At 40.2% G+C, this 18396-nt stretch overlaps 2 protein-coding genes and 1 pseudogene across 6 annotated transcripts in view; 1 reads left to right on the forward strand and 2 right to left on the reverse strand.

The window, feature by feature from the left end:
* NCOA7 (nuclear receptor coactivator 7) overlaps positions 1–18396 on the forward strand; it is a 124770-nt gene that overhangs the window by 32601 nt on the left and 73773 nt on the right. The window lies entirely within an intron of this gene.
* On the reverse strand, positions 11244–11551 carry LOC107536970 (protein mago nashi homolog pseudogene; annotated as a pseudogene).
* On the reverse strand, positions 14593–15960 carry LOC148093121 (uncharacterized). The gene has a single exon (XM_087817215.1). The coding sequence runs from the start codon at positions 15958–15960 to the stop codon at positions 14593–14595; it is 1368 nt and encodes a 455-aa protein (XP_087673341.1).

Below are 18396 nucleotides of genomic sequence, written 5' to 3' on the forward strand. Positions count from 1 at the left end.
TTGGCATCAGTGCAGTGGTGCCATCCTTTTATGAGTCTGGCAGAAGGAATAGCCAGAGGCGTTTGGGAGGGTCCTGAGGAAGGTCAGCTTCTCACAGATCCTCATCTACATACAGTGAAGTTCCTTACTTTTCCTGCACTGACTTTAGTTTGGGGCAAATTATTTGGCTTGCCTACCTCTGCAAGACTCCAGGTCACCAGACTCTCAGCTGTTGTAAGCCACAAGCAAAGGTTTTCTCTTAGCAGAGTTGTATTTTTATTTCGTTGTACTTTCAGCAGATTGATAACAGCCCAAGCTTGTCTCTTTTTTGTAAGACCTTGCAGAAGTCTAAAACAAAAATTTTTTTAGAATTCCCAGAATTCCAGAAATTCTCTTAAGACCCTTAATAATACAGTACTGAAAGACACATGATCTAGTTTTAAGATACAGCAGTCATCCATTTTATTGATAAAGATGGCCAACTTCCCAGCTGTCGTCCAACCCCAGTTCAGCCAATCCACATTTTGGGGTCAAACACATACACATTTCCCTAATAGTCAGGGCTCTCTTCTCCCTTGTGTGGGAGGGTACAAAGTAACAGAAAACAAATCAAACCAGCTTAGGGGAAAAAAAGGAGTTCGGGGATTTAGTGCTGAACACATAAGTTAAAAGTCCTGGGTTAGATTTTAGATTTGACTTGAAGAATGATTTGGGGCCCAAGTAATGTCATCATGACTCAGTTCGTCTGTATCTAAGCTCTTCCATTCTTTTGTATTCCTTCTCTTTTGTATTTTACTTAATAAACTGCCAACTCAGGATCCCCCTTGCACAACAGCAGACAAAGCGAGTGTGTTCACAAGTCAGTAGTTCATATAAGTCCCAAGATTCACCCTGATTGGACCAGCTTAGAACATGTGCTAGTTTTTGGTTTTAGTCACTGCAGTTGGGCAGCTGCCTGGAGGGGCCTCAGTGCTTTGATTGGACAGGCCTGGGTCAAGTATTTCATCCCTGGAGGTGGGGTGGAGTCCTATCCAGATATGGTATGAAAAGTTGGGGAAGGGTATTTTATATTGACAATTGGTCCTTGATGTCAAAACAAAGAGAGAAAGATTGTAGGGAGGCTGAGCAAAGCCTATTCCAGTTATCTGGAGCGTCAGACACCAAACTAGGCACTTGAGTTAACATTTTAAAAAGAAGAATGATGTATGTTGAGTCTTAGTGAGTTTCTAGGCACTGGAGTGTTTTGAAAGAATCTGCAAATACAGTAGTTTATTCCATCATTGAATGAGTCCATGAGATGATTTTTAAAGAGCTTTCCTACCTGAAATTTTGTGATTTATGCTTCTTGGAAAACAAAGTAGAAAAGATCATTTGTTTATTAGCCTAGGTCATTATTTTACCATTTTAGAATTTTTGATATTGTGACAGTTTTATGTAGAATTCTGAAAACTCAGTTCAGTGCTTTCTTTAACAACACATGTCCCCTAAAACAAGATCTGAATATAGAATAATTAATACATTGATGAAGAGCACCTTACTTTTTTGTGTGTATAGTAGTCTTACTAAGGATATAATAGTTGACAAATGCTGAATTTTACCCATGCAAAATTGTAATGTATACATGGGTTAAATATTGACTGGAGCTTCTTTGTCCTAATCCATATAAACAGCAATGAAACTTTTTTATTTGACTTTGATTTGAACTGTATTATACTCTCTGCAGAGAGTCTCAGTAATAGTTAAAAACATATTTATTTTTCCTCATTTTATGAAATACTGTTATCATTACATTTTGATTTTTTTTAGAAGCCTTCTTTAATCTTAGCCAAAATAAAGTCCAGCTGAGTTTTCCTATGGACTAACGTGAGGACATGGAAAACCACAGGAAATTTGGATGACTGTTATTCCAATATGGTAAAGGTTTTAAAGAGCCTCATAATGTGTATTAAAATTGAAAGGAATTCTGAGATGACAACATTTAAAACTAAATATATATTTATGAGAAATTACCTTCCCTATTATCAACAACTATTAAAACATCAAAAATAAAGTATAATTAAGTCCAAGTGAAAGTTTCTTGGTAAAGATTGCTCTTGAAGAGGGGCTTAATTACTCAGTCTATGGCGTATAATGTGCTTTGTTTCACCTCAGTGTGCCAAGCGACATATTAGATAGAAAGAAGAGTTAATGAAGGCAAAGCCCAGTTCTCTTTTTCTGGGGGGCATGGGCAGATGTTTGAGTGGTGAGAGAGTTTTAGGTTTCAGGGTAATTGTTCACCTCAAAACACCTTATGTTATTATTTATATTAGTAAGTTGGTGTTGGGTGGAATTTGACTTCTGTCATTGTAAGGGTATTGAACAACTTTATTTGCTATATTGGTTCCTTTTAGTCTATGTGACATGGTCAGATTGAAGGGTTTTATTAATCTGTGAAATTTGACATAGATAACTCAACTTTTAATTAGCCTGCTTTATTATTCCAGGACTGAAGTTTCTTGTTTATATGTTCATTCGTTCATACCCCACCTTATTCCAGAAAATTAGAGACATTGTATAAAAACTACACATATGTAACCCACGTATGAGCAGCCTTGTTTTGATCCAGTCCCAGCATTGTCACATTCAAAAATAAGTATGACAGAGAAAATCATTGAAAATAATTCAGATATTTGCTTCCCTTCTCAAAAAATATCCAATAGGGGAGCAAATGCATGATATACATGTAACAGAACTTTTAGAAATCCTCTTTCCCCATCCCTGTTGCTGTGTACATGCTGTCGGATGTTTGCCCAAACTCACTCTCCTGTTTGAAACTTACACCCGCTCTCCCCAAACCCAGTCAGTCCTTTCCTTTCCCCTCTGTCCCTTCTTGTTTAGGCATCTTTTCTTCAGTTTCCTTTCTCACTAGATGTCCTTTCCCACTGCTCTCCTCCTAAGTCATTTCTCACATTTGTGTTAATGAACCCAGAAGAGAGGAAAAGGAACAAAGCTGGGAGTGAAACCCAGAGTTTCCCTTAGGAGGTCCCACAGGAATGAGGCTGCAGTGATCCATATGTTAAAATACTCTCTCTTTGTTGCCCTTATAAAAGATTGTAAAATGCTAATTAAAAATGGAAAGCCCGACCAGGGGCAGTATAAATTGGGATGAAAAGTAGGACACCAGGACACCAAACTGCATGCTATTACTAGTTACATAGTTGACTCAGAACTACTTCATGGTCAGTGATAAAACGGGCTCCTTCCCATAGTTCTCCCAATTCATGAGCAGAGCACGTAAACAGTTCCCCAGGTGACAAAGCCCTTCCTGGTCCTTAACTCTAAAATTATATAGGACTTCACGCTCTTTGTAAAAGGAACACAACAAAATGTAGTGGTAGTGAGTTTAACAACATCAATAAAGCAATTTGTTGCAGTGAAATGAGAGGACGTGATGCCAGTGTCCAACTCAGTAAAAGACGTTCTGCAGTGGGCCCACAGTGTGGTCTAAGACCGCAGCTTTCTGATTATCTGAATTGACCCAAGAATAAAACGTTATGCTTTTGGAGCGAAAGATGCAAACAGTGATGCGAAAGGACCAAAGCAATGATGAAAAAGAGTGGCTGGCAAATTGTAGCTGCGCTGGGGAATTGTAGGGGAAGAAAGGACCGGGGACTGTGCCCTTTCGGAGGTGGGCAGCTTCTGTTGCTCAGCCCATCCTGCTCTGCCGTGGGCAGTTCTAGGGCAGTGCTGTTCTGTCTTCTCATTCTTCAAGGTGAGCCTGAAGTCCAGATTTTTATGTGAAATGTCTCCACTTACATGCTCATCATTCAGTCATTTGGATTTTTTAAAAAGTGTTCGTGGGCCAGGCAGAACATACCGGCAGGCATTCAGTCATCCATATCTGATCACAGAAAAGCTTAGCCTGCCTGTTTTTTTGTAAAAATGTTAGTCTCACTTCCATCTTCTCTGCTGGACTCAAGATTGGTCCTCTGACAAAGTCTAGAATCTGGTGTTCTCTGATTCTCTACCACCAATTAAGTGTCCAACCATTCAGTTCAGTTCAGACACTGACTGCTTCAAGTTAGACTCCACAGGTTTAAGGGCTCAGTACCCCAAAAGTGCCCTCACTTTCAGATCCCCCCAGTCAACCCATATTTCTGTCTGATTTGGCTACAAATTTGGAAGCTCCCATGATTCCCTCCTCAGGTTGAAATTCACTAGAATGACACAGGACTCAGGAAAACACTTTACTTAGCTATACCCATTTTTAATAAAGGTTATGTCTCAGAAACAGTCCAATGGAAGAGATACATAGGACAAAGGGTGGGGGTGGGAGTCTATAGAGCTTCCATGCTTTCTCTGGGCACTTCACCCTCCTGTATCTCAGTGTGTTCACCAACCCAGAAGCTCTCCAAACCTTGTCACATAGGGTTTTTATGGAGGTTTTATTGTGTAGGCATGATTAACTCCTTGGCCATTTGTGATTGAACTCAATCTCCAGCCCCTCTTTTGAGGTAGGGGGTGGGGGCTGAAAGTTCCAAACTTCTAATCAAGGCTTGGTGTTTCTGGTGATCAGCCCCTATCCTGAAGTTACCTGTCCCCCTCACATCCCAAACACACTATGAGTCATCTTATTAGCATACAAAAGACATTCTTATCATTTAGGAGATGACAAGTGTTCCAAGGACTCTGTGCCAGGAACCAGGGAGGGACAAATATAAAATATGTACTTTTTATTATACCACAGGTGTTCTTTTTAGTTGGTGAGGAGTGAACGAGAATACTTGAGCAATGACCACTGATGATGCTTTTTATAGAGCCTGACCAAGACTGACATGTGGTTGGATGGTCATTGCTCTAGAGATGGGCCCCCAGATATATGAAAGCAAGCCCAGGGTTTTTCTCCAAAAATCTATTTTTGGTTCACCTTTGTACATAAGTGAATTCCCCCAGAAACCTACACTAATTTAAAAGGGAAAAATTTCAAAGTAAGTATGACTAGTCTCCCACCCCTGATTCCTATGTTTGAACAATGTCACTTCCAAAGGATACAGCCAGGATACGTCAACTGGAAAAATACCTCTAAGAAATTGAATGGACATACTGGATGTAAACCAACTAAATTGTGGACACCTGCCAAAATAATTTTTAAAATTTTATACATGCTGTTAGATTCTCCGTTCTGAAAGTACCTATAATGACAGAACCAGTTATGAGGCCACTTCTAGTTTATGACATTGAAATAAATTATCATAAAAGGGTAAGTGTATGTGTATGGCTAAAATTGTTCAAAAGCAGTTAAAATTATTAGAATATATCTTAAAAATTGGAAGGAAGGAGATAAGTTGAGTTAGAACATATTCTAATTTTATGCCAGTCATGATTGTTTTCTGTCAACAGGCCATTTATGCTGGTCGTAAATGTTATGTTTCACTAGACTTTCAGGAGAGCATTCATTTATATACTAAACTGATTATTTTTAGGACTGTATTTTTTTAGCCTTTATTTTCCTCCATTCTTCTATAGTTTAAGCAGTTGATAGGGAATTAGGTAGGAATCTGAAAACTGAATCCCTGGCATTATTGTATTTCTGCTTGAAAAATTTTAAGGTAGCTATGCTTTAGCTTGCTGAAATGGCTTCAAGAAATCAAAATCTTTCTGTTTCTCCAGACGAACTGTGTCCCTGAAATATATTGCTGTAGTACTGAGATATTAATGTCATTTTGAAGTAATCCCATGCTGTTTTTTCTAAAAGTCATTGGGGAGTCTGAGCGTATGATTCATTTTGAGTAAAAATATTTTAAAAAAATATCTGACAGGAAAAAAAAAGATTTCTAGGCACACTAATGAGCTCTAATAGAAGAAGAAGAAAAAATTGAAGACTTCCTTGGCTTTTTAAGTGATCATAAACAGTGAATGATGGACTTAAGGGAAGAGTAAAGTAATCAGATATAAAAATGAGATTTAACCTTTTAGAAATCCTGTTAAAATTTTTCTTACAGCATCCCCACCCCCAAGAAGCTGTTTTGGAGTCACCCAATATAAAATGAAAGCTCAGTATCTGTAATAGTTTCATTGCACTTTGAGATTTCAGGATGGTCCTGAAAAAACTTTTTTTGTTTTTCTTTAGAAATATGTGCTTACTACAGTCTTTGTGAGCAGTAAACTTCTTAAAGTAACACAGACAATGCTTTGTGTAGATATAGTACTGATATGGACATGGAAAACTAAGATCCTACAGGAATATGATGCTCAGCTTACACTTATTTATGACACAAAAGTTAATTTACTCAGTTTGGGACACTGAATAATGGCCCTCAAATATAATCAGGTCCTAAATCCTGGACCTGTGAATGTTACCTTATGTGGAAATATGATTAAGTTAAGTACCTTGAAATGAGATTATCCTGGATTTTCAATGTTGGCTTCTAAGTGCAATGTCAGTGGCCATTAAAGGAGGCAAAGGGAGATTTGACTACAGAGAAGTCAGTGTGACACTGAAGACAGATATTATGTTGCTGACTTTCAGGGTGGAGGAAGGGACCACAAGGAATGCAGTTTTAGAAGCTGGAAAAGGCAAGAAAAGAGCCTCTTCTGGCTGGGCTCCCACAGGTAGCAGATAAAGGTCCGGAGGGATATCTCAGCTGTGGGAAGTCCCCACTGAGAACTCTAAGGTCTAAACCCCAAGTTGGGCTCTGTAGCCCAGAGCCCCAGAACTAAGAAAGATGCCCACATAACATCTGGTTGTGAAAAGCCCCACCCTGTGGGGTTTCTTTCGGCCAGGGAGAGACAGCTGGAAATGTAGGCACCCTCTTAAAGGGCCAATGCACAAAATTTCAGGTGCAGCCACTCACTTTGGGCTCTGGCAGAGGGAGGGCAGAGTGGAGTAGAGCTGTGTGAAGAGAACCCAGAGTTGGGGCCTCTAGGGGTAGAGCTTGGATTTCTGTTCTGAGTCATTCTCCCATACAGCAGAGGACATCTTTCTCATTCAGACCTTTACCATACAGGCAGTTTTTGCCTCTGGGGGAAGCAATTGCCCCACCTTGTTGGAAAACCTTTCCCCCCCACCCTGTGGAGTTTATGCCTTGCTGTGATCTATAGCCTGAGACTCATTTAGCAACTGAGAGTAACAATCAGCCTGCAGGCAAAGGTGGATATCTGGGTGCTTTGAGTTTTTGCCCAGTCTGCTTCTGGACCCAGGGCTAGGGAAAGCAGATATTGGTGCACATCTTGGTCCTTTCCAAATGCACCTAGCCTCAGAAGAGGGAGCTACAAGGTGTGGATTGCTGGAAGCTCCAAACAGAGTACCCAGGGCCAGTTGCAAACAGTATCTGACATTGTCCTGCACCAGAGACCCTCTGAAAAGACTGGGAGTCTTAGCAGTACTACCTAATACCTAGACACAAACCCAAACAGGCAGCCAAAATAGAGAGACAAAAAGACAATGCCCAAATGAAAGAACAAGAGAATTCTCCAGAAGAAGAGTTAAATGGAGATACAAAATTTATCAGATATAGAGTTCAGAATAATGATTGTTAGAATGCTCAACAGCATGAGAAAAGATATGTAAACTATGAAGGAAATTAAGAATGACATAGCCATAATAAAGAACACATTGGAAGGAATAAATAGCTGATTAGAGGAAGCCGAGGATCAGATCAGTGAATTAGAAGACAGGGTAGAAAAAAATCACTCAGAGAACCAAAAAGAAAAAAGCAATTATAAAGGAGGAGGACAGCTTAAGAGAGCTGTGGGACAACATGAAATATAACAATGTTTGCATCTTGAGTGCCAGAAGGTGGAGAAAGTAGCTAAGGGTTAGAGAGCCTGTTTAAAGAAATAATGGCAGAAAACTTCCCTAACCTGGTCAAGGAAAAAGTCACACAAGTTTGAGAGGCACAGATAGTCCCATGCAAGAAGAACCCAAAGAGGCTCACAACCAGGCACATCATAATTAAAATGCCAAAAATTCAAAACAAAGAATCTTAAAGGCAGCAAGAGAAAAGCAATTTGTTACCTACAAAGGAGCTCCTATAAGGCTGTCAGCTTATTCCTCATCAGAAACTACACAGGCCAGGAGGGAATGGCATGAAGTATTCAAGGTAATGAAAAGCAAGGATCTGAAACCAAGACTTCTCTATCCAGCAAGGCCGTCATTCAAAAGGGATGGTGAAATAGCTTCCCAGACAAAAAAAGGCTAAAGGAGTTTATCTCCACCAAACCAGCATTGCAAGAAATGTTAAAGGGACTGCTGTAATAAAAAGCAGAATGCCTGGTAGGGCTCCCCTGTGAAGCTGTGTGGACCAGGGCTTTTGTTTGCTGGGAGTTTTTTGATTACCGCTTTGACTTCATCAGTTGTTATTAGCCTTTTCAGGTTTTCTGATTCTTTCTGATTCAGTTTTACATGATCTCACTCATATGTGGAATCTAATGAATAAAATAAACTGATGAACAAAATAGATCCAGAGACAAAGAAGCATAGAACAGACTGATGAATCTCAGAGGGAAGGCAGGGGTGGGTGGGTGCATGGGTGGGAAGATATTAACCAAAGAACTTTTATATGCATATTATGCATAACCCATGGACAATAGTGTGGAGAAGGCCTTGGGCAGGGGTGGGGGCGGGGCGGGGTAGAAGGAGTCAAGAGGGGGAAAAAGGGGACATCTGTAATACTTTCAACAATAAAGACAAATTTTAAAAAGGAAAAAAGAAAAGAGCCTCTGTGGGTGGTGTGGACCTGCAACTGATTTTAGCCGCCTGACCTCCAGACTGAGAGAATAAATATGTGTTGTTTTAAGCCCATTTGTTTATCTATATTAAGTTAAATAAACCACATACTGTATATAATAACATTTGTAAAGCAAAAGAGAATTTAAAAACTCCCAAATACTTGATCACTTCTTAACATTTCTGTTTGCAGATTTTTGGTGAACTTCTGTGTTGCTATGTTCATCAGCTTGTTCTTAGTTGATAAGCAGTAAATTCCTAGTATTTAAATGCCATATTTACAGGACTTTGCTGGTTCCTCTTAGCACAACACAATCCTATTATCACCTGGAGCAAGTTCCCTTTTCTGGTTCCTTTTCTCAGCTTATGGGGAGGTATACGCTATCATTGTCTGTGCTGCTGACTTCCCTGTAACTTTAAGGCCGAGGCTCAGCGTCCTGATTTTTAGAAAAGGGAACCAGACTCCCACACAAGCTATCTATATATGCAAGGCAAACCGTCTGCACACTGTGTATGCATCCATTTTCTGACAGTGCCATTGCCATCCTGTTACTGGGGGAACACGTAAGGTCCTCTGAAATGTCCTTTATGAACCCACCTCCAGGCTCCTCTGAAAGGGTGACATTTTGCATCCATTCTGCGCACTTGCCCTTTGGTGAACAGAGCACCCTAAGATCTGCTGACCCCGTCACTGTTTTAAAATACAGTGAGAAAAATAATGTGAACACATAATTATATCTAGAATTTATCAAATACCTTCTTCGTTGTGTTTTTACTGCTTTATATATTACTCATTTACTTGGATCCTGACAAATTCCCAAGTAATGACGACAGCTGTAGCACAACAAAGTAATAACTTCTGGTTACTGAGCTGAGCTCTTACGTGAACTCGGCACAGATTGTTTTTAATAGTAAAAGTAAGCTTTCTATGTGCTATTTAATAATGGCCCCATGTGAGGCCATTATTTTCCTTTCAAGGACAGGAACCTGAGGCTTAGATTTAGTAACTTGCCCAAGGATGCATACCTAAGAAGGAACAAGGAGATCCGTGGCTACACCTCATTTCCGTGAGTCTGGAAATGACGAGTCACTTTTAGGCAACCAGGAAAAAACAGCCTAGACTCTGAAGGTCAGAATGGTACACTGAAAAGGTTGCCGTGGAACAGGCCGGAATAGGAACCTAGAAGAGATCTCCTGAAGGAGACAGACCAGCTTTGTCTGATAAGGAAGGGAATGGGGCTACAGTCCAGAAATTCACTGTGGTGGATGAACTCAGGAGAAAGAATAAATACAGAGATTTAGAGAAATGTTGCCATAGCTGCAGATATTTAACTTTTACACATTTAATGATGTTATGCTTGCAAAAGTATATGCTTGCTGTACAAAATATTCAACAGTAACAAATTATATAAATCTAAATAAAGTTCCCCCTCTTCTCTCTTTCCCTATTGACCAGCCATTTTTCCATAGCTATACGGGGGTGGTCAAAAGTAGGTTTTATTTTCCTCCATTTGTTAATATACTCTCCATAGTTCCACAGATCATATCTTTCCTCTTCATCTGTAACAATGAGACACCAAAGTGGGGGGTATGCTTAAGGAAATTAAAAAACAAAAAAATAAAACAAACAAAAGACTATATTCCCGTCAGGGTTGGTCATTTTTGACATTTTCTACTTTTCTTCATGTAGCTATTAGCTCCAAATCAAAGAGCAGTGTCTTTTTTTTTGCTCCCTCCTCTCCACCCCCTTAACATCCTCTGTATATGAATGGTGTTCTGCCTTGGCCTCTTGAGCGCTGGGAGCTCTGCAGGGTGACGAAAATGTAATCAGATGTGAGGGAGCACAGGGAAGTGCAGACTCTTGGGAATGTTTAGTTTTGAGTTAAAATATATATATAATTTTTTTTCTTGACCTTAAAACAGCAGCTTTAGCACATTTTCTAATCTTAGCCACATGTAAGCTGTTAGGGCCAGACAGGACCTTAAAAATCATGCCAACCTTTTGCTTTGTTTACCCTTAGAAGCCCTGGAGACTTTATCACATTTCCAGAGGTCACAGCTGATACACAGAGAGCCACACCCAGAGGCTAAATCTTTCCTTCCTGTGGGTGTGTTCTTTATTGAAGCCCATTCGATTGCCAGACTGTTCTCCTCTAAATAATATGGAGAATTTCAAAAGTCCAGTGGATTTTTTTTTTAAGTTACACATATACACCATAGGACACTTTGAGGAGAGGTCCTGGGAGGCCTTGTGACCATTGGCTTGGACTTTGCGTTGTGAATTCCAACTCCACAACTTAATGATGTCCTGTGATTTTAGGAAATGACCCTAATTTTTCTCAGCCTTCCTTTTCTTATCTGTCACATGGAGATAAGATTGCCTACCTTGTTGGGCTTTTTGAGAATAGGATAATTTTTTTCATTTTGTTATGTATTTATTAAAGACAGTCATTTACAGTTTATTAAAAAAAAATTGGCCTGATATACACAAAAATTTTCTGATAATGGTAATTAAAAACAGCTACTCCCACCCTCTTGTGTCAATACCAATATTCAATCAGATTTGTTTAATCTTGAACTATAATCCAATAAGACTGGCACCAAACACTTAAGGTCCTAGACAAGATAATAAAATACTTGCAAGCCTTTTGGGTCCTTGGATTGAGTGACATCAATAAGGAAACCAATTTTTGATGTTGTGAAAGAACTGTGTTCATCTCCAATGACAATGTCAAGCTCCTACCAGCCCGCTTGGTCAGGAGGAGGCCACAAAGCATCATCCTCTTTGGTAATTTCACTGTTACCAGTTATTCTCTTCAGTTCCTCCATCACACTTTTATGTACATAAGCCTCTTTTCTGATCATGACATCATTTTTGTAATTGCTGTTGGCATATCTCAATTTCCCATCAGGTCAGAACTCAAATTCCAGGAACTCGTGGCTGAACTTGCCCCTGTGACTGACGTAGTAATGCAGATAAAAGTCACTCTCCGTGCCTCTCAACAGGCCAGGGAGACTGAACTTTAATAGCAAGCCATGCCCGATAAGATAATATTTATAAAGTGCATATCACAGCACCTCATTCCTTAGCCAACTCAGTAGTCGTTGCTGTCAGAAGAAAGCTCCTTTAAACTTCTCATAATAACCTTTTTTAAAAAGTAAAACTCATTTTTAAAATTTGACAATTTTAAATATTTTTACAGTAAGAAGGAGACTTTAAAGACTAAATAATTAATTTTTTTTTTCTTTTGACCATTATACATGATATAAAATCCAAAAGGTACAAGAGACACACAGTTAATAGTAATATTTCTTACTCTCTCTTTTTCCCAGCTACTAACTTTCTTTTGCTGGAAACAGTTTTTTTGTGTGTAACCTTGTAGGCATAGTCTATGCATATACTCAGTAAATTTTAAATATTAAGTGATTTTTATCTTCACCTTTCCCTCTATGCTGTTGCTGGACTAACAGTTGAATCAGTAGCTCTAGGTCGGCACTGTCCAATCCTTTCTGTGAGGGTAGAGTGTTTTATACTTGTGCTGTCCCATCAAGTGCCCACTAGGACATAAGTCTATTGAGCCCTTGAATCGTGTGGCTCTTGCAACTGAAGAACTGAGTTTTAAATTTCTATTAAATTTTAATTAAATTTAACAACCACAGGTGGCTGCCTAGTGGCTACTACATTAGACAATGCCATGCTAGGTATTTTGTCTATGGTACTTTTTACAGAAATACATGGACCTCAGTTGTGGAATTAAGGAGTCATATAGAATCATTAATTTAATATTATTAAAGAAAATGATATTTTAATACATTTTTAATTACATGTGGCTAATATGTTCTTTTTACATAAATATCTAAATAAGGAGATGGGAGTTTATTTTCGAGAACATGCTACTAATCAGAGAAAGCTGTGGAATGGCAAGTTTGTAGGAGAGATCTCAACCAAATTAGAACATAGCCTTATTTATTTATTTATTTATTTATCCACCCATTCATTCATTCAAGAAATATTATTGAGTGCTTAATATGTACCATGCATAGGCCCTGGGAGTGCAGCATGTAACGAAACACAAATTTCCACCCTCCTGAGACTTTCCCTTAGGTATTAATGGAAGCCTCTCTTATCATTTGGTGCCTTTCTGTGTTGGGTTCCACTGGATGTCAGCAAGCAACAGAAGAGACCTCTGCAGAGACAAAGAAAGGAACTGGCCCAAGGCCCTGGCTTTGATTGCTGCCGGTACCCTGAACTTATTTCATTTAGTAAAGGGAAAACAGTTCATTCAGCTATGAAAAATGTATCTTTAGCAGTATCTATTACCTTATTTATGTCTTCAGTCAGCGAAGGGTTGTGATACTAGTAGGGGGGGAAAAAAGAGGTGTGCATGTGTCCTACAAGTGCACACAATTTTTATGGAAAAAAGCCAAGATATTCCAGGTTAAGGCTTTAATAGTCCTTTACGGGCAGTAATCAGAATTATGGCCTTGTTTCTTCTGCCCTTGAGGAAGTCTGAGTGGTTTAGTTACCCTGTCTTGAGGCTTTTATATAATCAAAACAGTGCTAGCCTTAGCCTTTATTGGATTTGTCTTAGTCTTTCTACTTTTCTACATTTTCAAACTCTTCTAGTATGAGCATGTGTTATGTTTGTAAGAAAACAAAGCATAATAAATTATATTGTAAAAAATAGTCTAGTTTGAGAGATAGTGAATGCCTGAAATGGCTGGATGGGAGCAGAGCTTAAGAAGAGAAAGTGAATTTGAAAGGGAGAGCTTTAGAAAGTAGAATTGACAGGGTCTAGTTATAACAGAGGAAACAGAAAAAGAGACACTTGTTTTATGTCATTGTGATCTCTTCTGAAGAAAGATAATGGCAGCTTACACAAAATAAAAGTGGGCTTTTTAATTCGTGTTCACAGCAGTCAAATATGAAATATGTCTCATTATTTTCAGTCACTTATCTGTATAAGGTGATTTTCCAAGTCTGTGTTTAGTCCACAATATTAATAAGTGTATATTTGGGGGCCATTAAAATTGCTTAGGTGAAGTAAGGGGAGCTTATTTTCTTGTATAACCTTTTGTTTTCAGTTTACCTTAATTTAGTGATAACAAAACCCTTTTGTGCGACCATCTTAGCATGATAGATACTGACTTGAGAACAAAAGAGAAGACCTAAAAGGAAAGATCTAAGACGGAATGTTTGAAGAGCATTAGCTATACCACATTTATCAGAATGGTGGACATTCCCTCTTAGAAAAGGTGTTAAAAGTGTATTTCCAGGCTTTGAAGGAAAGATTTCATAGTGGGCTTCCAGAACTCACCTCTGATTTCCAATTTCAAGATCAGAAAGTTCCAATCATGTTGATAACCTCCAGAGAAATAAATTCACATGAGTATGAAACTGGACACGAAAAGGGGTCCAAGGGGCTACCTGTCGCTACTGGGCCAATAAGCAGAGACAAGGTTGAGTCTTTTATGTGTGTTTATTTGAATTTCCAGCAGTCGGAGAGAGCAGCAGGTATGATACCTTGCAAACCTGCTCTAACATCTTCTGCCAGTCAACCAAATATATAGGGGCAGGGAGAAAAGGACAGTATGTGCAGGTGACCAGTGCAGCAGGGTGGGGGAGCAGGGTACTCGCTTATCGCATTCTTTCCCAGAATCTTCAAGTATGATGTCATAGCAGCCATCCTGTTCCTGGAATTGGAGAACAGACGGCATTCCTGAGGCAGACTCCCGGAGGGGTCGGCATCTGGGCCCAGTGACCGAGTCAAAGTGTCCCTTCTTTTAATTTTGGAAAGAACAGACATGATTTATAATATCTGTGAAATTACTGCTGCCCCACTCTGTTCCCTCCCTGCCCCTATCACTTCCCCACTGTTAGTATTATTTTATATCTGTGAGATTAGTTATAGCTGAAATCCTTCATGTTGTTGAAGAGATTTCTCCTTCGCGTCAGAGACAGCACAAGGTGAGGGAATACAGCGTACGGGGGACCTGAAAGGGGGCAGATAATGACGACAGCAATAAGCAAACAAGCTGCAAAACATAAACAGGAGAAAAATTGAAAAGAGTTCTAGGAGCCCAGGCAGACTGGATAGGTCAATCCCGAAAAATCCTTCACGTTGCTTTATCTTGGAAATGGTCTCCTTGACTTGCTGAATGTTCTGTTCTAGCAGCTGAGGATTGTCAGAAAGGTTAAAACAGCACAACCCTTTGAATTCCTCACATCCATGATTGTGTCGTAATAGTAAGTAGTCAAGCGCTGCTCGGTTTTCTAGGACCACCTGCCCAACCTGACGCAGTTCTTGGTTTATGGCACCTATAGCCCTGGAGGTGGTGTTGAGGGCCTTTACCATACTGCAAGCCACTTGACCTATTTCTACACTGGGAGAAGTTACCATTACCGACATGACGAAAATGGTTAAAGAAACATATTCAGCAGGACTCCGCAAATGAAGGTTGTCATTGCAGTCTGGAGCCAGGGACGTAGAAAGGTCTTGTCGAACTCGGGTGGTGTGATGTTTCTGAGGCAGGAAAACAGCCAGTCGTCCTAAAGAGCATGGTCCCCCTTTACTATTAGCAGGGATATAGGAATAAACAGTTAGACCACATATGAGAAACCAACCGGCCGGCAATCTGGTATGTCCACTTCCATAAGAGATAGATGAATTATCAGAACAGTTCATATTATAATTATGAAACAAGGAGAGACAGTAACTAGTACAGCCAGTAAAATACAAACATTCACCACTGGGGGCTACTGCTGCAATCTTCAGAGAAAACATGTCTTTATCTTTTTCTTGGATACTTGGTCCTAACGCATAAAGGTCCCAATAGGTTATCTCTTTCCTAATATGAATTAAATGAGTATAATTTTGTATATTAGCAATAGGTGTCCCAACTCCAATTAGGCAGGACATGAAGGTCTGTTTTACATAAATTCCACCTGAAAGGCAAAAGTCAGAGACATTAAGAACATTCCTTGCCAAATATACCCAGATATTCTCATCTCTCTTCAAAGGGTATATCTCTCCTGATGCTGGGAAGGTAAGATGCAAAACCAGGATTAGGACAATCGCTATCTCTGGGGGACAACTTTTAGGTCCTCCTCGGGTTCGACTGTCCACTCTTCCTCTGGTGCCGTTTTGACTCTGGTGTGATGGGCCCTGGGTCTTACTCCTGCCAACTTCAAAGCAGTTGGGGTGGTGAGGAGTACATCCCATGGCCTGGTCCATCTTTCTTCCAGTTGATCTTCTGGTGATCCAGTTTTCCATGTCATGAATAAGACGTCTCTTGCTTCAAAGGGATGCAGTGGACCTGTGACAGAAAGATCTCTAGTACATACCAAATCGTTAATTATAGTTAATATCTGAATAAGATGTTGGACATAATTTTTAACCTTAATACCATGATCTATATACACATCTCTTGTCCCTATAGTGGCCTGAAAGGGTCACCCGTATATTATTTCATAGGGGCTTAAACCAGTCCCCCTTTGGGGAGCTAATCTGATCCTGAGCAGGGCAATTGGCAACACCTGATCCCATTGTAGGTGAGTTTCTTGACACAGCTACATTTTTCTTTAAGGTATGGTTCATTTTCTCAACTATTCCTGAGACCTGTGGTCTCCACGCAGTATGCAATTTACAAGTCATACCGAGGAATTTACTGACCTTCTGTGGAATTTCAGAAACAAAGGCAGGTCCATTATCACTTTGCAGGCTGTTAAGGAGTCCAAATCGAAGAATTATATCCTTCAAAAGGGCTTTGAGTGGTTCTGAGGTTTGTTCTGTTTGGGTGGAGTAGGCCTCTACCCATCCCAAAAATGTGTCAATAAAAACGAATATGTATCTTCAATCTCCAGACTTTGGCATCTGGGTAAAGACTATTTCCCAGTCCTCAAAGTGGGATTGTCCTTGGTACTTCCCCCCTTCCTTCCTTTGATGGGGATCTGTCTTGGGATTATTTTTCTGGCATGTGAGCAGTTCCTGGACCTGGGTTGTCTCATGAATATGCTTCAGGACAGGTTCTGTTAACCATTCAAACAGAAGGATAATTTCGTGTTCATTTATTTTCCAGTCATTGTTAATTTCCTTGAACTTCCATTTCTCAGCTCTTTCCTGATCTGAAATTGAATATTCTGGCTGAAACTGGGATAAATCTAATGCGGGTATTAGTGGCAGTAAATAGCCTCCTCTTGCTGCTTCGTTTGCTGTTTTGTCGGCAGTCCCATTTCCTTTTGCTGTGTGTGTGTTCTCTTTTTGATTTCCAGGGCAGTGGATTACTGCCGCTTCGGTAGGGCCGAGAATGGCTTATAACAAGTCCAACATTTCTAGTGCATGTTTAATGTCCTTTCTGTTGGCTGTTAACAGCCCCCCTCTCTCCATATAGTACCATGTGCATGCAGGGTTAAGAAAACACATTTAGAGTAAGTGTAAATGTTTATATGTTTCTCTTTAGATAATTCTAGTTCCCTAGGAAGAGCAATTAATTCAGCTTTCTATGCTGAAGTTCCTGGAGCCAGTGCCTTAGCCTCAGTAGTTTTGTCCAGCATGACAACTGCGTATCTGGCTCTTCTCTTTCCATGTTCTACATAGCTGCTCGTGTCTACGAATTAAGTCCAATTAGCCCCGTCTAGCGGGTAGTCCTGGAGATCTGACCCCCTAGAATACACCTCATCTATGATCTCAATACAGCCATGAAACAAAGGGGTACTGTCAGGTTCAGGGAGCAGTGGAGCGGGATTGAGAGTACTTACAGTTTTGAGAGAGACATTGAGATTGTCTAGGAGCACCTCCTGGTATCTTCCCATCCTTCCTGCTGTTAGCCAGCGGTTTTCTTGCTGTTCCAATAGACTGAGAACTTGGTGAGGCACAAAAATAGTAATTGGTTGACTAGGAGAGAATTTTTCTGCTTCCTGTAGGAGCTCACAGGTAGCCGCTGCTGATCTTCAGCATGCTGGCCAACCTTGAACAGTATGGTCCATCTTCCCAGACAAGTAAGCAGCTGGCTGCGGGTGGCCCCCAAGAGTCTGAGTGAGGACCCCGATTCCAATTCTTTTCCTTTCCTGCACATATAGCTGGAAGGAATTCAACAGATTTGGGAATCCTAGAGTAGATGCTGCTGCCAGTTGGGCCTTCAAGGTCTCAATGGCCCATTCACATTCCTTGTTTCATTCGAGGAGGCTGTCCCCTGGCCCTTTCAGAGCCTTATACAGAGGTTTTGCTATAAGTCCAAAGTTGGGAATCCAAATACAACATGCCCAGCCATTCCCCCCAATCCTCTCAGTTGTCTCCTTGTTTTAGGCGACTGTATTTGAATAATTGTTTCCTTGTGGTCCCCTATTAAACTCCTTTTCCCAGGTTCTAGGAGGAATCCCAGAAACTTAACAGCTTGTTTACAAATCTGGGCTTTTGAAGCTGAAGCTTTATAGCTCTAGTCTGTTAAATGATTGAGGGCATCAATAGTATTCTTCAAACAGTCCTCATACGTGGGTCCTGTTATGAATTGTAACAGTGTGCCCCTCTGGAGCTGTAGCTCACCCAGATTCTGGCTTAGCGTTTCTCCAGAAATAGGGAATTCTTAAACCCCTGGGGAGCACTGAGTCTTGACCAGAGTTTCTGGGTCTTGCCATTCAAAGGCAAAAAAGTGATTGAGAGGCTGGGTCAACTGGCACACAGAAGAAAGCATCTTTAATGTCCAGTACTGTG

Source organism: Miniopterus natalensis, chromosome 5 (genome assembly GCF_054644295.1).
Source record: "Miniopterus natalensis isolate mMinNat1 chromosome 5, mMinNat1.hap1, whole genome shotgun sequence".
Taxonomy (NCBI): Eukaryota; Metazoa; Chordata; class Mammalia; order Chiroptera; family Miniopteridae; genus Miniopterus; species Miniopterus natalensis.